The 16,034-nt window shown below is 39.8% G+C and overlaps 1 protein-coding gene across 3 annotated transcripts in view; it reads left to right on the top strand.

Annotated features, from left to right (window-relative positions):
• The window catches only part of LOC149213502 (uncharacterized), a 103,139-nt gene extending 87,454 nt beyond the window's left edge, over positions 1–15,685 (top strand). For 2 of the 3 annotated variants that reach the window (XM_089392037.1, XM_089392038.1), the window contains exons 2-3: positions 13,859–14,066; positions 14,275–15,685. In XM_089392037.1, the coding sequence (XP_089248163.1) occupies positions 14,357–15,295 (939 nt within the window). In that variant the 5' untranslated portion in view covers positions 13,859–14,066; positions 14,275–14,356 and the 3' untranslated portion in view covers positions 15,296–15,685. The remainder of the gene's footprint in view (positions 1–13,858; positions 14,067–14,274) is intronic. The other variant, XM_089392036.1, reaches the window with a different exon arrangement.
• The last annotated feature ends 349 nt before the right edge of the window (positions 15,686–16,034 follow it).

Below are 16,034 nucleotides of genomic sequence, written 5' to 3'. Positions count from 1 at the left end.
CAGGCCCCACTATTAACCAACCAACTATCCCAGGTATTTAGGGGAGAGGAACTAAAAAGTGTGGAAATAAGGATATATTTAGATTGACTTGTAGCAACATTACTTTCATATCTGAAATTTCTAACTTCTTTTGAGGATTGTGGCATTCATCGCGATTATTCAAAGCATCTCTTCTTCTTCTTCCATCTCTTCCATTACAATCATTTCTCCGATCATCTCCCTCTCTTTGATTATTGAACTTGCTATTGTTGCTTCTAGTATTGTATCTTGGAGCATTGTTCTTCTCTGGGAATCTCGAGCATAGTGACCCTTCTTGTGACAATTGTAGCATTCAATGTGCAACCATTCCTTTTCTCTTCCATTCCTCCTATTTGAATTTCAGGGAGTAGGCTTCCTAGAACTTAAAGAACCTCCTTTTCCTTTCTTTTGCTTGTTATGAGCAATGAAAGCAGTAGGATTTACTTTTTCATGTTTTTTTATCTTGTATCTTGAGATCATCCTTGAATCTTTTTGAGTGAGTTTTCCAATGAGCTCATCAAATGATGACAAACTATTGTTGTTGCTTATGGTGGTAATGAAGGTTTCCCAAATAGGAGGAAGACCTCTAAGTGTCACCAACACCAACTCCTTGTCAGGCACAATTTCCCCTACTCTCTGCAATTGATCTTTAAGACGAGATATCCTCGTGACATAGGATTGCACTAATTCTCTTTTATTCATCTTCATATCTTTGAGTTGATCTTTCAAGGAGAGGATTTCATTCAAATTGCTAACTTCATACATGTCAACTAGCTTATCATACATATCCTTAAGCTTTTTCAAATTTCCAACATAGGCAAGTAAATGATTTTGTAAACCATCAACGATAATTTTCTTTGCTTTTTAACTCACCTTTCTTGTACTTGTTCTTGGTAGCAACAAGAGCATTTTCTGGAGGCTCGGGAACTTTTCCTTTATATGTACTCCAAGGCATCATTGATTTGATATGATTCCTAACTTAATCTTCCAAGCAAAAAAATTAGATGAGTCACCCAACTTCTCATTTTCCTTGAAGTAAGAGGTAGACATCTTGACTTGATTAGATAGGCTCCTTCAACTTTTCCAAAGATGATTGCTCTAGCTCGTCTCCTTTGGGCTTGTCCTTCAACTTAGCTCGAAAACCATGTAATTTTCCACTGCTCTATGCTATTTCAATTTACTTTAGCCCAATTCAATTATTCAACAAGCAATTTCAATAACAATTAATTCTTCCAATTCAATTCAATAATTGAAGATAGAACTGTAAATGTAATGACAATAAGAGAATCAACAAGAGACATTTATTTGGTCAAAGACTAGGGAAAAACCCCACAAGGGGGAAAACCCTTTGAAATTCTGCTTCTATTAGATTGTCTTCAAATGTTCAATGGAGAGTATAATGATCCAAAATTCATCAACAAGAGTCAAGTTCAGCTTTTGACTTATCCAACAACACTACCAACCAAAATCCAAAACTTTTAATTTTAGGTATGTTCTATGCTAGAGCAATTTATTTCAATTTTCACTGTTAGCTCGATATCTTTTTTAGATTAGCAATCACATTAGCATTAAACTAAACTGTAGATAGAACATAAATATAAATTGCAGAAGACAAGCCAAGACAAGAGGACACAAGATATGGCACTAGCCAGGGACAAACCCCAATGTGGGGAAGCCCTTGATCAATTCTTCTTTTATGTTCTTCAATAGTTCAGCATAGAGAGAGAGAGAGATAGTACATTTACAACAAAAGTCAACATTTTGACTTTCTATATCTACATGAAATTAGTGGAAGACATGTTGCTTCAACTGATTCTCCAAGGTGACTCCTTCACCATTCACAGTGCTGCATCTCGTCTACTTGCTGCACCTCTCGGTGTTGCACCATGCTGCACTTATCATGACCATGCTATGCACTTCATGTTGCTGCTCCTGTCACTAAGCTGCTCCAATTATTGAGCTGCTCTTTATCACGGATCTGTACCCAATGTTGTACACATTGCTGATCTGCACTCAATGACTTTATCATACAACATCCATCATCACATTGCTGCCCCCATCATGCTGCAACCATCACCATGCTACATCCTTGTTATTTGGCTTATCCTCAACATAGTAATACTAACCCATGACAATAGCTTTGTCCATCTCATATTACAACAACATCATACAACCCTCTAATAGCTTGAGATCTCAACAGTATTATACACGACAACTCCATATATTATGCTAATGATCTGAGCCCTCAAATACCCATACGAAATGCTTGACTGTGGTGTTATGGCTTGCGGCCTAACACACAGTTTTCCTGTAGCAGCATAAACGTTATACTTGTTTTTCCAATGATACCCCAATAAGTTTGTTCCACTGCTCCTTTTAACTCAGCCTTCTAACAAGAAGAAACCACCCTCACACAGTTGCAAAAGGGATGCTCAAACAGTCCCTTAACCTTGCTGCATTATGGTTCCTTCTACTGCGGCTAGGGCACAATAGAATCCTTACTTCAACTGTGGTTAGAACTCATGGTTGGACTGCGGCTTGAACAACAGATCTGGTCTCCTTTTTACCAGTGTATCAGGGCCTCCTTATTATTGCGTATAGGGCTGCTGATCAACCCTTCCTTTGCTGCGGATAAGGCCTCTTCATAACAGCGGATAAGGCCTCTTCCTTTACTGTGTATATGTGCCTCCTTTGCTGCATAAAAACCCTTGTTGACTGTGGCCTAGGGCACCCTTAAATGTTGTGGCTAGGGCACCCTTAAATGTGGCTAAGTCTCTCCTTTAGGACTGCGTATGGGAGCCTTCTAGGACAGCGGATTAGGGCATTCAATCTGTGTCTAGAATCTTTCCTTTACTGCGGCTAGGGTATGGCAAGATCTCCCTCAACTGCGGCTAGGATCCTCTCCCTTCAACTGTGTCTTGATGTCTCCTCCATGATTGTAATTTAGGGCTGCGTATAAGGCCTTCACCTTCACTGCGTTTAGGGCATCATCTGTAGGCTAGCGTATAATCTTGGTGTCTCTCCTTCAACAAAACCCAAAGACGTGAAGAGGAGGAGATCACATGACGAGTAAGTGTCCCAAATGACTTCAAGTCCTCTTTTATTTATACTAAAAACGTAGAGGTTGAATAGACATGACTGTTGGGCTTTTGAGCCTACACAAGTTGCTGGCCGACTTGACAATTTGTCCATAATCAAAATAAATTCATATCTTCATAAATACTTATCGGAATCAAATGATCTTTAGATCAATCCTACACCTCTCAATGAGAGGGATCCAAGAAAAATATCAGCTGCCATAAATAAGATAACCCACATGGAGTTTGGCCCTAGTTGCCAATTTTAACAAAAACATGAGCCAATAGTCAAATATGGTGAAAATCAACATTGGTCAAAGTCAATGATAGCAGTAGTAGCAGCAAGTAGTCAACAGTCCTCCAAATGAACTTGGTCAGTAGTAAAAAAATGTGGCTTGATCAGCTGGTCAAGGTGCCTAAAAAACCGTAAAAAAACTCTCCAATTTCAGTCGAAGTCAAAGTCAAAGGTAGCTAAAACCCTAGTTGCAAATTTAAAGTCAACCATAGTCAAAGTGCCTAGAAATTCTCGATTTTTATGCCCAGAAATTCGGTCCTCCAAAATAGTCCAAAAACTCAAGTCAAAATCGGTCAAACCCCAGTCTACAAAAGTCTACTTTAGTCAAAGTGTTGATCAAAATAGAATTTGACCTCTTGCAATTTTGCTTTCCTTTTGCTCACACGTGTAAAGAAGATCCGTGCAATTTCAGAAGTATTGAACCCAAGAAGAGAAGAATGAATGATGTGATGATGATGTCTCAAATGAGGCTCCTTGACTTGTATTTATAGGCATTGGAGGGACAATTTGTCCTCTAGGCCAACTTGATCAAATGTGACATTGTGGGCTTCACTTCAAAAATACACTTTTCCTTATCCGAATCCAGTGCTTCAAAGGTCAATTTTGGTCCCTTTCAGAAAGAGCAATCTAGTCCAATGATTGGAATTTGTCACCGAGTTGCGAAATTAACACATAGTACACAAGATATATGCCCAACACTTGTTTCTTATCATTGCATTAACAAGAAAACTCACAGGGCTCCCATGTTAGGGATAATGGCCCTTTATATCCGAGTACAATGTCAAATACAAATTCAATTCCTTTTGACCAAAATCCTAGGGTTGAGGCTTTGTTCTCTAAGCCTTTCCTGCCCAATACTTAGACACCTACAACACTTAAATAAATTCTTGTGACAACGTAGGTCATTACCAACCCACTTTAGATTACTCAAACACAAATCAACATACCTGGGCATGATCCTTTGGCCCATGGTCTTCTATTGTCTTTGTTGTCAACCCTTTGATAGCCTTGTTGCTAGCTTTTTTCTTGCTTGCAATAGGCCCTAACAAACTTCGTGCCTCCCTTTCTTTGTTGTTGCAGAGCCTTGGTTGTCCTTATCTTGTTATGGCAGACCTTACCAACACTCTTGCTTTGTTGTTCTATGCATTGGCCAGGCCTCCCTTCCCACACTAGCCCTATGACCAGCGTTAACCAAGATCGCAGCTGCCATGAAACCTGTGGCCCTATGGCCTTCTTTCCTCTTGGCTGCAACCTCCTCTTGGTAGTTGTGGCCTATCCTGTAGCTATCCAAACAACCCTACTTGGCCTAAAAAAGAAGAAGATACTCCTCTCCAAGGCTTGTTGCTTGCAGTGAGGTCCTTTAGCCTTCTTACACACAAGAAGAATGTCCTTCTCCTTGTCCATTTGCGTCTCCTTTGGCCTTATTATACTTGTCCAAGGGGCATGAAATCCCATGGGTTATGTCTCTTGGCCTTATTGTCCGACTTGAGTCAACTTGACACCTTAAGTTGACTTATAATTAAATTAAAATATTAAATGCTTTTCCTTGGGTGCAAAACCACATCAAACAAACTAGAAAGCCCCAAGGGCTTTTCCAATTGGAAATACTTCCAAGCTACCAAATTTCAACATTCCCTCTTAGTGAGGAAGGTATTTCCACCACCACCTAGAAGTGACCTTGCCTCTAAATTTTGGTCTGCAACCATATCCTTTTGGAAGACCTGGATCTTTGAAGACACCATGCTTCTAGAAGCCTCCCGCTTCAAAGCCTCATGCATGGCCATTTGAACCGTGACTTCCCTTGTTCCTAGAAATCTCCAACTCCACGACTTTTCCGTACATGGCTTGACTTCCTTGCACGTGCCATGGATTTTCTTGCGTGCACCATGACTTCCTTGTATGGTTTACAAATTTACTTGCACGCACCACGACTTTCCTTGCATGGCCTAGAAGGCTCCACTTTCTCGCTTGAACCTGAAGGTTAGACTTCCCTTGGGCGGTCGACTCTCGCTCTGAGCTCGCAATCTCCCTTTGAAGCCAGACTCCCTCTGATCCTACACGACCTTCCCTTGGCTCACTTTGCTTTCCCTCCAGGAAAGTAACCTCTCCAAAAGTTATGCACATGTTGCAACTGAACTTGTGTCCTTCCAAGGTCAGTCTTGAGCCGCGGTTGAACACTTGGCCTAGTCTACTCTAGACCATTTTCAACTCAACTCTGCAAGTGTGCTCATCCTCCCGGTTCAAACACCTCATATGCACATGGCTCCACTACTAGATGTGCAACTTTGCAACCCAATGAAGATACTTTCTCATCCATGCCAAAGCACTCCTTGTCAAGGCACGAATTGTTACAATTTACTTTGACAAGTCAACAAAAGTCCATAAATGGTATCAGCAACTCACCACTCAACATACTATTGTGCACCGAGTTCTCCACCAATCCACCAAAACTCTAATTTTTCCACCCTAAGCTACAATAATCCACAATTCCTTGTCTGAACATTCTGCTCCATGTCTCACAAGGCATACCTAGCTAACTCTCTTTGCAACACTGTTGCTTCCTGCAACAGTCGCATAACTCCCTCCTATAGTTGACACCTTTGCACATCTCAGATCTAATTGATCTTCGAAGATGCTCTGATACCATGTTAAAAATCCACGCACCCTAGGTCTGGTCTATGCCTTAGCTAGGTAACATAAACACTCTAGCAGTGCCTAACTTTAAACAATTTGCATAGGGAAATTACACAAGCAATCAGGTTGAAGTATAGTAAACAAGATGTATGCCCAAAACTTGTTTCTTATCAGTCCATTAACAAGAAAACTCATAGGGCTTCCATACTAGGGATAATGGCCCTTTATATCCCAATACAATGTCAAATACAAAGTCAATTCCTTTTGACCAAACTCCTAACGTTAAGGGTTTGTCCTCTAAGCCTTTCCTGCCCAATACTCAGACACCTTCAACACTTGAATAACATGTTGTAACAACCTAGGGCATTACCAACCCACTTTAGATTACTCAAATACAAATAAGCTTACCTGGGCATGATCCTTTAGCCCACGGTCTTTTGTTGTCATTTTTTAAACCTTTGACAACCCTATTGCACCTTGTTGTTATCTTCTTTCATGCTTGCAACAAGCCTTAATAGACTTCTTGTCTCCCTTACTTTGTTGTTGCAGACCCTTGGTTGTCCTTATCTTGTTGTGGCAAACCTTACCAACACCCCTGCCTCGTTGTTCTGTGCCTCAGCTAGGCCTCCCCTGCCACACCAAGCCAACAGCCAATCCTAACCAGGCTTGCGACTGCCCTATGGCCTTCTTTCCTCTTGGCTGCAACATCCCCTTCGTAGTTGCAGCTTGTCCTCTAGCTATCCAAACAGCCCTACTTGGCCTTAGAAAAAAGAAGATACTCCTCTCTTCGTTGCTGCTATGACTATACTCTTCTCAAAGGCTTGTCGCATGTGGCTAGCTCTTTTAGCCTCCTTACACACAAAAATAATGTCCTTATCCTTCTTGTCCACTAGTCTCTCCTTTGGCCTTATTTATACTTGTCTAAAGGGTGTGAAACCCCAAGCGTTGTGTCTCTTGTCCTTGCTGGCCAACATGAGCCGACTTGACGCCTTACGCTGACTTATAATTAAATTAAAATATTAAATGTTTTTCTTTGGGTGCAAGAGCCTAGCAAACAAACCAAAAAGCCTCGAGGGCTTTTCCAATCAGAAATATGTTCCGAGCTACCAAATTTCAACATACAAGGTGTGCATTCAGACTTGATCATAGAGCCTTGAAGAAGTCACATGATACCATATCAGTGGCAAATGATCAGGATCGAGAGGTTTCGAAGGATGAGAAGAGTCCAACATGACCAACAACGGGTACTTAGTCTTTATATCAAGAGGAGTAGGAGGCACCTTCTAGTTCTATCAAGAGGGGGTCGAGATGGGTAGAGAATACTCTTAGGGATGTTGAAGAGCATGTGGAAGCTCCTAGAAATATGTTCGGGGAGAGCAAACCACTGCAGAAGTTTTCCAGCTTTGAGGAGGCAACAAACCAACAAGTTTGGAGGGATGCTATGAAGGAATATTATTCTTTCATTATGAAGAATGATGTATGGGATATTGTGCCTATGACTGTAGGAAAACTAATGGTCACTTTGAGATGGATCTTCAAGATCAAACATGTTGCAGATGGCAACATTGAGAAGTATAAGGCTAGGTTCGTGGCGAGAGAGTTCTCCTACAAGGAGGGAGTGGATTATGAGGAGACATTTTCTTAATCTACTAGATACACTTTTATCAAGGCTATTATGTCTATTACGTCAAAGATGAGGTCGAGGATACATCAGATGGATGTGAAGACATCACTTTTTAACAAGAGTGATTAAGGAGGAAGTGTATGTCGAGTAGTTGTAGGGTTTTGAGGTGCATGGGAAAGATTCTCATGTATGCAGGTTAAAGAAGGCTTTGTATGGTCTCAAGTAGGCACCTAGGGAATGGCACTCGAGAAGTGATGGGTATCTGCTAGGTATGGACTTCACCAAGAGTGGGGCAAATCCCAACCTGTACTATGTATTATTTGGTGATGATACACTCATTTGATACTTATGTGAATGACCTCTTTCTTACAAAGGTACGGAAGCTCATAGAGATGTGCAAGATAGACCTAGCGATAGAGTTTGAGATGAAGGACATTGGCATGATGCACTACGCTTTGGGGTTGGAGGTATGGTAGCAGATAGGCGAGATTTCCTTGAATAGGGGAAGCATGCAGTTGAAATACTAAAGAGATTCGAGATGGTGGATTATAGGCCTATGTCAACACCCATGATTATCAACTTAAGGAGGAAGTGTATGTCAAGTAGTTGCAGGGTTTTGAGGTGCATGGGAGAGATTCTCATGTATGCAGGTTAAAGAAGGCTTTGTATGGTTTCAAGTAGGCACCTAGGGAATGGCACTTGAGGATTGATGGGTATCTTCTAGGTATGGACTTCACCAAGAGTGAGGCAGATCCCAACCTATATTATATATTAGTTGGCGATGATACACTCATTTTGATTCTTATGTGGATGACCTCTTTCTTACAAGGGTAGGGAAGCTCATAGAGATGTGCAAGAAAGACCTAGCTATAGAGTTTGAGATGAAGGACATCGGGATGATGCACTACATTTTGGGGTTGGAGGTGTGGTAGCAGATAGGCGATATTTCCTTGAATAGGGAAAGCATGCAGTTGAAATACTAAAGAGATTTGAGATGGTGGATTATAGGTCTATGTCAACACCCATGATTATCAACTTGAGGAAAATGAAAGTTGGAAGCACTGAGAGGGAGGTGAATTAGTGTTTCTCTTTAGTTAGTATTTTTAACTTCATAGAGCATTAATTATCACTAACATTGGATCAACATAAATCAACAATAAGCAACATCATTCAACAATTGGCAAACATCAAGACAATAAACAACAGATTTTAGGTGGAAACCTTTTTGGTACAAAAAAGACCAAATGCTTCTTAATATTTGTCTTTAATAAAATGCACATCAATGTTTTCAGCTCCAATTGAGGGAGGCTTCAACCCCCTAGTTTACAGGCTCCAACCTATAGGATGCTCCAACGCCCTGTTTACTAGCTGCAATCGGAAGGGTGCTCCAAGGTCCTAGTTTACAGGCTCCAACCTGAAGGATGCTCCAACACACTGTTTACTAGCTACAACTGGAAGGACGCTCCAACACCTTATGCAGGCACCAACCTGCCCTAACACCACCCTGCCGCCCAAATCAGCAGGGGGACCACGTCTCACAATTTTCAGATTGGATCCACCTGCGCTCAATATCAATACAAAATAACTTGCAATACAACTTGCTCAATTGTCAATATGATCTCTGTGATACAAGCCAATGCTCTTTACTGCTCAATACATCAACAGGCCAGCCATTTCTCTGCAATACCAAAACCCTAGCGGCATCTAATCTCTGCTCAACAAGATCTACTTCTGCTCATTCACTGATCAACATGGTCATCATCATGCAAATTATCCTGTGCAACAAATCTCTGCAAAAACTGTGAAACCCCAACAATGTCATATCTGTCTCAAGAAATATATGTCATTCTTAAGATGGCATCCTCATACAGAAATGACAACCTTTAGCAGCAATAGTTAATACTATCATATATGGATCAAGAACAACCAGCAAACATTCTGATCTTGGCTAAACTGTAAAACCCTAGCACTGGTCAATAATCAAGTTTGCTTATCTCATCAAAGATCAAACCCTGTGTATCATAAATCATGTCAATCCTACAAGATACAAAGACACACGCATACTGCTCAATGTCCGTTAAACATTGTCCCAATGCATCTTTGACAATCAACAACTGTTCTTCTGCTTAAACTACATCAACTTGTCATAGAAGTTTTGCAAACCCTAGCTCAAAAGTCTGCCAAGTACATCATAACTATGACCAAATCATAATAATGTGTAAATGTTGCAACACTTGAGTTACATCAACTTCTAGACATAGAGCCCAGCATTAACAATTCAAACCTTTTCTATTGTCTCAGCCTAGCTAGATATTGGCAATGCTTATAACTGATCACTCAACAATCACAAACCAAATTGCCCTTAGCTGCAACAACAAATTTTGCTCAAACACATACTACAAATCTTGACAGCATATAACACATGCTCATTACCCTATTGTTCATACATGACTCAGCTCGTTAATTTTTCTTAACAATCATCAATGTGTATTTGTAAGACAACGGCATGTGATAGATCAATATACTCAAAATTATGGCAATCTCATTGCAGTGTGCCGATACCATCCATTTGTTAGAAATTCAGAAAGGCAGAAATATTTTCTTATGTTGATAATTAATTGTGTTATTCTTGTGCTCTTATTATCTCAGTGTCAAGGATGAATCACACCAGTTCGGAACAAATTGCAGGCTTCTGAATATTAAAAGGTTGCCTAATGTCTGTTTTGTGCACTTTTCTCCTTGCTTCAGCAATTCTTGATGACAATCTAGACTTCAGAACGTAGCTGGAGGGGATCAAACTTAGATGAGGCTCAGAAACGTGAATGCTCCAAAACACAGACACGATATTGTTTAATTTCAATGATGCTTTAGGTTTAAAGGATTAATAAGGAGAACTCAGATCATATTGGAGCTATGCAATTGCAATAATAATGCGGGTTGATGAATTCAACGAAACCTTTATTCAAATATCTCCAAGCCTTCAGATATATGATTTCCACAGGCAAAGCATAAACGAGATCCACACTTGATTTGATCAGAACGTGGCCGCATAGAATGAATTGAGACCGAATTAATACAACCTTCATAACCCTTGCAAATCGTTCCAGAAAAATGCCATCAAAACAAAGGCCACAAAGTATGGGGTTGGTTTATAAGATTTAGCGTACCTCTTATGGTTCTGCTACCAGTGAGTCTATATATCTTTAGTTCGAGTGTATCCCTAGAATAAGGTTGGTCGCAGAAGAAGGTTATTTGACTGCAGAAAGAGGTACCTGCAAAGATGTATCATGACTAGTGAATCCCTATGAAAGAAAAAAAAAAGCCGAAACCCAGAACAATGGACATCAGAAAGCGTGAAGTGTCTCCAAGATTTCCAGCGAATGAGTCAATCAGAACAGTCGCAGATACTTCATTGTCAATTCATATTTTATGAAATGAGACAAGCCTCAGTTTATAATAAATGAAAAACTTCTAGAGAGGCTGAACAAAATTTGGAGCTGACCCATGAGATGAGAAGGAAGAAAAATATTAGAGCCAAAGATTAGGGCCGTCCTCCATCGTTTCAAATTTGAATTTAATTTTTATTGCCCTTTTAACTTAATTTGACCTTTGACTTGTAGAAAAGTGTAACTAGGTTCTGTCTTCATAATGACGTGTAATTATGATCTTTGTAAATGATGAAAAGAAGAAAATAAATTATTTTTGTAATGCCTTGCTTCATGGGTTTCATGAGCAAGAGTTTTTGTTTTAGATGGTTCCCATATAGAGCCTTCAGGATTTGTCATAAAAGTCATATAGAGTCAATGTCATGTATGAAGAATGTATATGAGTCTATAAAAGTGTCTAATAGCCCTCCAATGACAAGCACAAGTCCTCTTCATGTCGGCTTCAAGATGAAGTAACCAACTCATGTCGGCTCACCTATTTGGAGACACCGGTTCGAGATCAAAGGTCGGCTTATTTATGGGTCAACAACTATATATAGGAGTGAAGGCACTTCACATTTCCACAGTGAAAAACTCGCATATCTCTTTGAAGTTTCGGTGGACAATTACAGTGAGGAGTTTGGATGTTAAATCACAGAACAGAACTTGGATGGGTAGGGACAACGAGGATCTTTAGGAACAGAAGTTTGGATGTCTTTGTGACTTCGTATGGACAGTGGCAGAGTGAAGTTCGCATATATCTCTGATATTCGGATAAGGATACACAATCAGACTATGATTCGATGCCACCACTGCTAGGAGAATTCGGAAGGAAGGTCACAAGAGTGTGATAAGATCTCAGTGTTGTTACAAGGAAAAAGGTCTCGGTGGTGTCTCAAAGGGCAACGAATATGGTTCAATGGTATGTCTTCAGGATTCGGTGTTACAACTGAAGGATAGGTTCTGTACCCTTGACTAACACAGTGACCATAGTTCGATGTCATCACTTATGGTACGAAGTTTGAAGTAGAAGGAACCTAGAGAGAGTAAACAAGGAGGAAGAGGACTTCTGTCTTGGTCTTGAAGTCGCTAATAGGTCAAGGGTCTCGGTCTTGGTCTCAAAGAGTGAGAGGTTTTGGCAATGGCAGATAACCTACATTCTGTGTCTCTTATCTATCTATCTCTATAAGAAGATTCTAATATAAGTAGCAAAAAGCATTCACAAGCAGTGACTAATCGAAGAGAAATCACCTAATGCTAATGCCCTAGATTTCTCAACATGACTTGCCAAAACCCCTTACTTTTTAATAAATTTGAAACCTTCCATAAGTGCCCCTTTTTCCATAATATTATTTAATTTAATTTATGATAAAAGACCTTATGATTTTAAGCCAAAGAGAAACCGCCACATCATCAACTTTTTAACCAATAGTGTGATGCTACCTCAGCAACCCTTGGGGTTTTGGACCATTGGTTGGGGTCACGAACTTTGATTGAGCATATCTCTCCAACTGTAAAGCCGCTTGTGACGATCCACATACTACTGGAATCGGCTCGTCGAGGAGAATCCAATGGCAGTGGTCTTCATGATGAATTCTTTGAAATCCTCAACAAGTACAGGGTAGGTCCATCGTCCAGGGAAACCAAACCCTAAAGCTAGGGTTTCATCAAGCTGCATCATCCTGTGAGCATCATTAAGTTGCATCATCATCACTTGTATTATTTTGTGGGCATCATCACATCATTGACCTCCAACTATACCAACTATACTTGCTTTGACATCAATGACAACATACTCAACATTTGCTTGCCAAGTCATAACTCAGTCAAACTAGTAATGATTCAGTGATGTTTCCAAGACTTGGCAAGTACTTGGGGAGTATCTGAAAAATTCAACATGTGCATTCTGAAACCTCATTTGCCAATTATTTTGTGAAACCTTTGGTTTTTAAGATTTTTCATTTGTCAAGTTTTATTGCAGGTTTTTCCTGCATCTGAGTTATGTGACATTGCCTGCAAGGTTGGAAGATTCTGAGTTCATGTTTTTAGTATCCAGGCATTCTTGTTGAATTTTGAATTTATGGCAACAGTATATAGTTGTGCTGGGGAGCACTCTCAACATTAGGGAGACTTATTTTGTTTTGTCTAAGGTTCAATGTAGTGGTTGATAATCCCTTTTTCAGTTGTTTTAGGCATTCGGTAAGACAACTTAAACCATACTCTTTCAGGTATGTGTCCAATAGACATCAGAAGTTTCATGTCCTCAGTAACTGCTTGCCAATCAGCAGTTTGTCTAAGGTTCAATGCAGTGGTTGATAATCCTTTTTTCAGTTGGTTTAGGCATTCGGTAATATAACTTAAAATATACTCTTTTAGGTATGTGTCCAACAAATATTATAAGTTTCGTGCGTTCAATAACTGTTTGCCAATCAGCAAAAATTAGCCACACATTTGAAAATTTTGATCCATTTAATCAGCTGTACTGCTCTCGAACACAACTCATAGGTGATGACATAATGACTTTTCATCTACCAAATATTTTATCTAATGCAATTCATGTACAAGTTAGATCCATAACAATGTTTGAACGTTGTTGTTTATGGACATAGCTTCTATGATATCATGGCAGTAATAGGTTGGGGAAACCATGGCACACACTGTATCACTTTCTTCTCTGATGCTATTGAAATGTAGGAGCTGGCAGCTGCAGACATGTAGAAATAATGTCTCTTGGAACAAACTTAATCTGCATCTCTCATTCTTATCTGATGTTATTGAACTGTAGGAGCTGGCAATCTTAGACATATAGAAATAATGCAGCACTTGAAACAAGTTTACATCTTGGTAGATTTCGGGAATATGGTCAAGTAGATAATCAGACCTCATCTGCATCTGGGAAACATATCGATTTGTATTCAGTCCACAAGTATTAGCTTTTTGGCAAATGTTGGTAGGAGGAATATGAGGACGTTATCAGCAACTACATATAGGAGGTATATGCTGATACTTTCAGATATTGTGTGCTTTAAGGCGTAATAATAAATGGTGAATTAAGTTATGGTGTACATGGCTTGGATCTGTTGTCATTCAGTAAGCCCACGGAGGATATTCTAAATCTAGTCAGAGTACAGAGAAGATTTTCTGAAGAATAGTTTTAACATTATAGTTGTCATATGTAAAGCTTGTTGCTTATTCTTGCAGGAAAAGGCTTTCAGTCTATCAAGTTTTCAAATAGAAGTGGAGTCGGTTCAAATTGACCAAAGGTTTTAATGGTCTTACTTCCATGGAAGGCGGCAATGCACTGGACTTTGGGGATTGGGGTACATATGAAGAATCTATGAACGACCATCCGACATTGAAACTCATGGCTGTTATTGCAGAGCGAGATGTAGCAATCTTGGAAAGGGACACTGCAATTGCAGAGAAGAAGGCTGCCTATGCAGAACGCGATGTTGCTCTCTTGCAAAGGGAAGTTGCCATTTCTGATCGTAACTCTGCTCTTTTGGAGCGTGATGCAGCAGCAGCTGCTCTTGGATATTCTGGACAAATGAATTTGAGCGGCCAGAGAAGTCCATCATGTGGAACATTAGTTGGTATAAAGGTCCAGTCAGTTGGACAAGTGTTTCCTGATCCTGACTCCGAGTCTCTGGTAGCTGAGCAACCTAAGCAGACAAATCAGGCAGATAACAGAATAAAAGGTGAGAGGGAGTCTCCATCAAATAAGGTGTTTAATGGTTATGAACCTATAACTCCAGTGTTTAAGATACAACAAAAAAAGGGTGCCACAACTGGGCAAGACACAAATGGACTACTTGCAGTGGTCAAGCATGAAATGAGGGATCAAGATTACACAGAAGATAAAACTACATTTGACACTTCAGGGTTACCCATTACATTTGACACTTCAGCTTTACCCATTACATTTGATGCTTCAGCTTTACCCATTCCTGTGTGCTCTTGCACTGGGGTTCCTCAACAGTGTTACAGGTGGGGTAGTGGTGGCTGGCAGTCTGCCTGCTGCACCACATCTATATCCATGTATCCTCTCCCAATGAACCCCAATAAACGGGGTGCTCGCCTGGGTGGTAGGAAAATGAGTGGAGGAGCATTTGCAAAATTGTTAGCGAGGTTAATTGCTGATGGATATAGTTTGGAATATCCTGTTGACTTGAAGAACCATTGGGCCAAGCATGGCACCAATCGGTACATTAGAATCCAGTAGATGAAAGTACTATATGGATCATGTAGCTATCCTTTCAGCACCTGTAGTGCTAGTTCCTGGAGAATGATGTAAACATACATCTGGTGAGCTGATTCTTGGGAGATTCATTCAACCCATATTCTAACTAGCAAATGACTCCAATTTGTTTGCCTTTTGTTCTAAAATGGGGGAAGATTGATTGCCCATCACAGTATGAGCAAATAGAATTGGTCAAAGAATAATATTGCTGATTTCATTGAGTTATATTTACTAATACTGTTGCATATTTGTTATTGGAAGATGCTTTAGGAGTTGGTAGGCCGTCCAGGGCACTCTCAGCAAGGATTTTGAGATTCTTGGATGTAGTTGTGCAATTAACTAACATCGCTTATATCAACTTTATTTTGACAATGCATGAGTTGAAATTCTATGACGAATCAATTGGAGATAGCATTGCTAGTTTTATACTAATTTCCCCATTGTATACCGCAAAACAATGCGCACCAATGTGAAAATGGAAGAATGCACAAAAAATTGTGAAAAAGAGACAATGGCTTCCTCAAAACTATGGCTTTGTAGCACTCAAAAGTACATATTTAATATACAAGTTTGTGACAGAATTGGTTGCTGAGGATAAGGATATCTCTTCACATATTATAAAAGTAGTCTTGAATAGGCTACTTAATAAATAACTTCACACAAATATGGGCTGAAAATGGTTAATTTGTAAAATATTAAAATAGATACTTGTTAATGATAA

Source organism: Pinus tabuliformis, chromosome 1_1 (assembly GCF_031772625.1).
Source record: "Pinus tabuliformis cultivar Carrire ecotype Pingquan chromosome 1_1, CPIR1, whole genome shotgun sequence".
Lineage (NCBI taxonomy): Eukaryota > Viridiplantae > Streptophyta > Pinopsida > Pinales > Pinaceae > Pinus > Pinus tabuliformis.
This window is presented reverse-complemented; position numbering and strand designations above follow the sequence as displayed.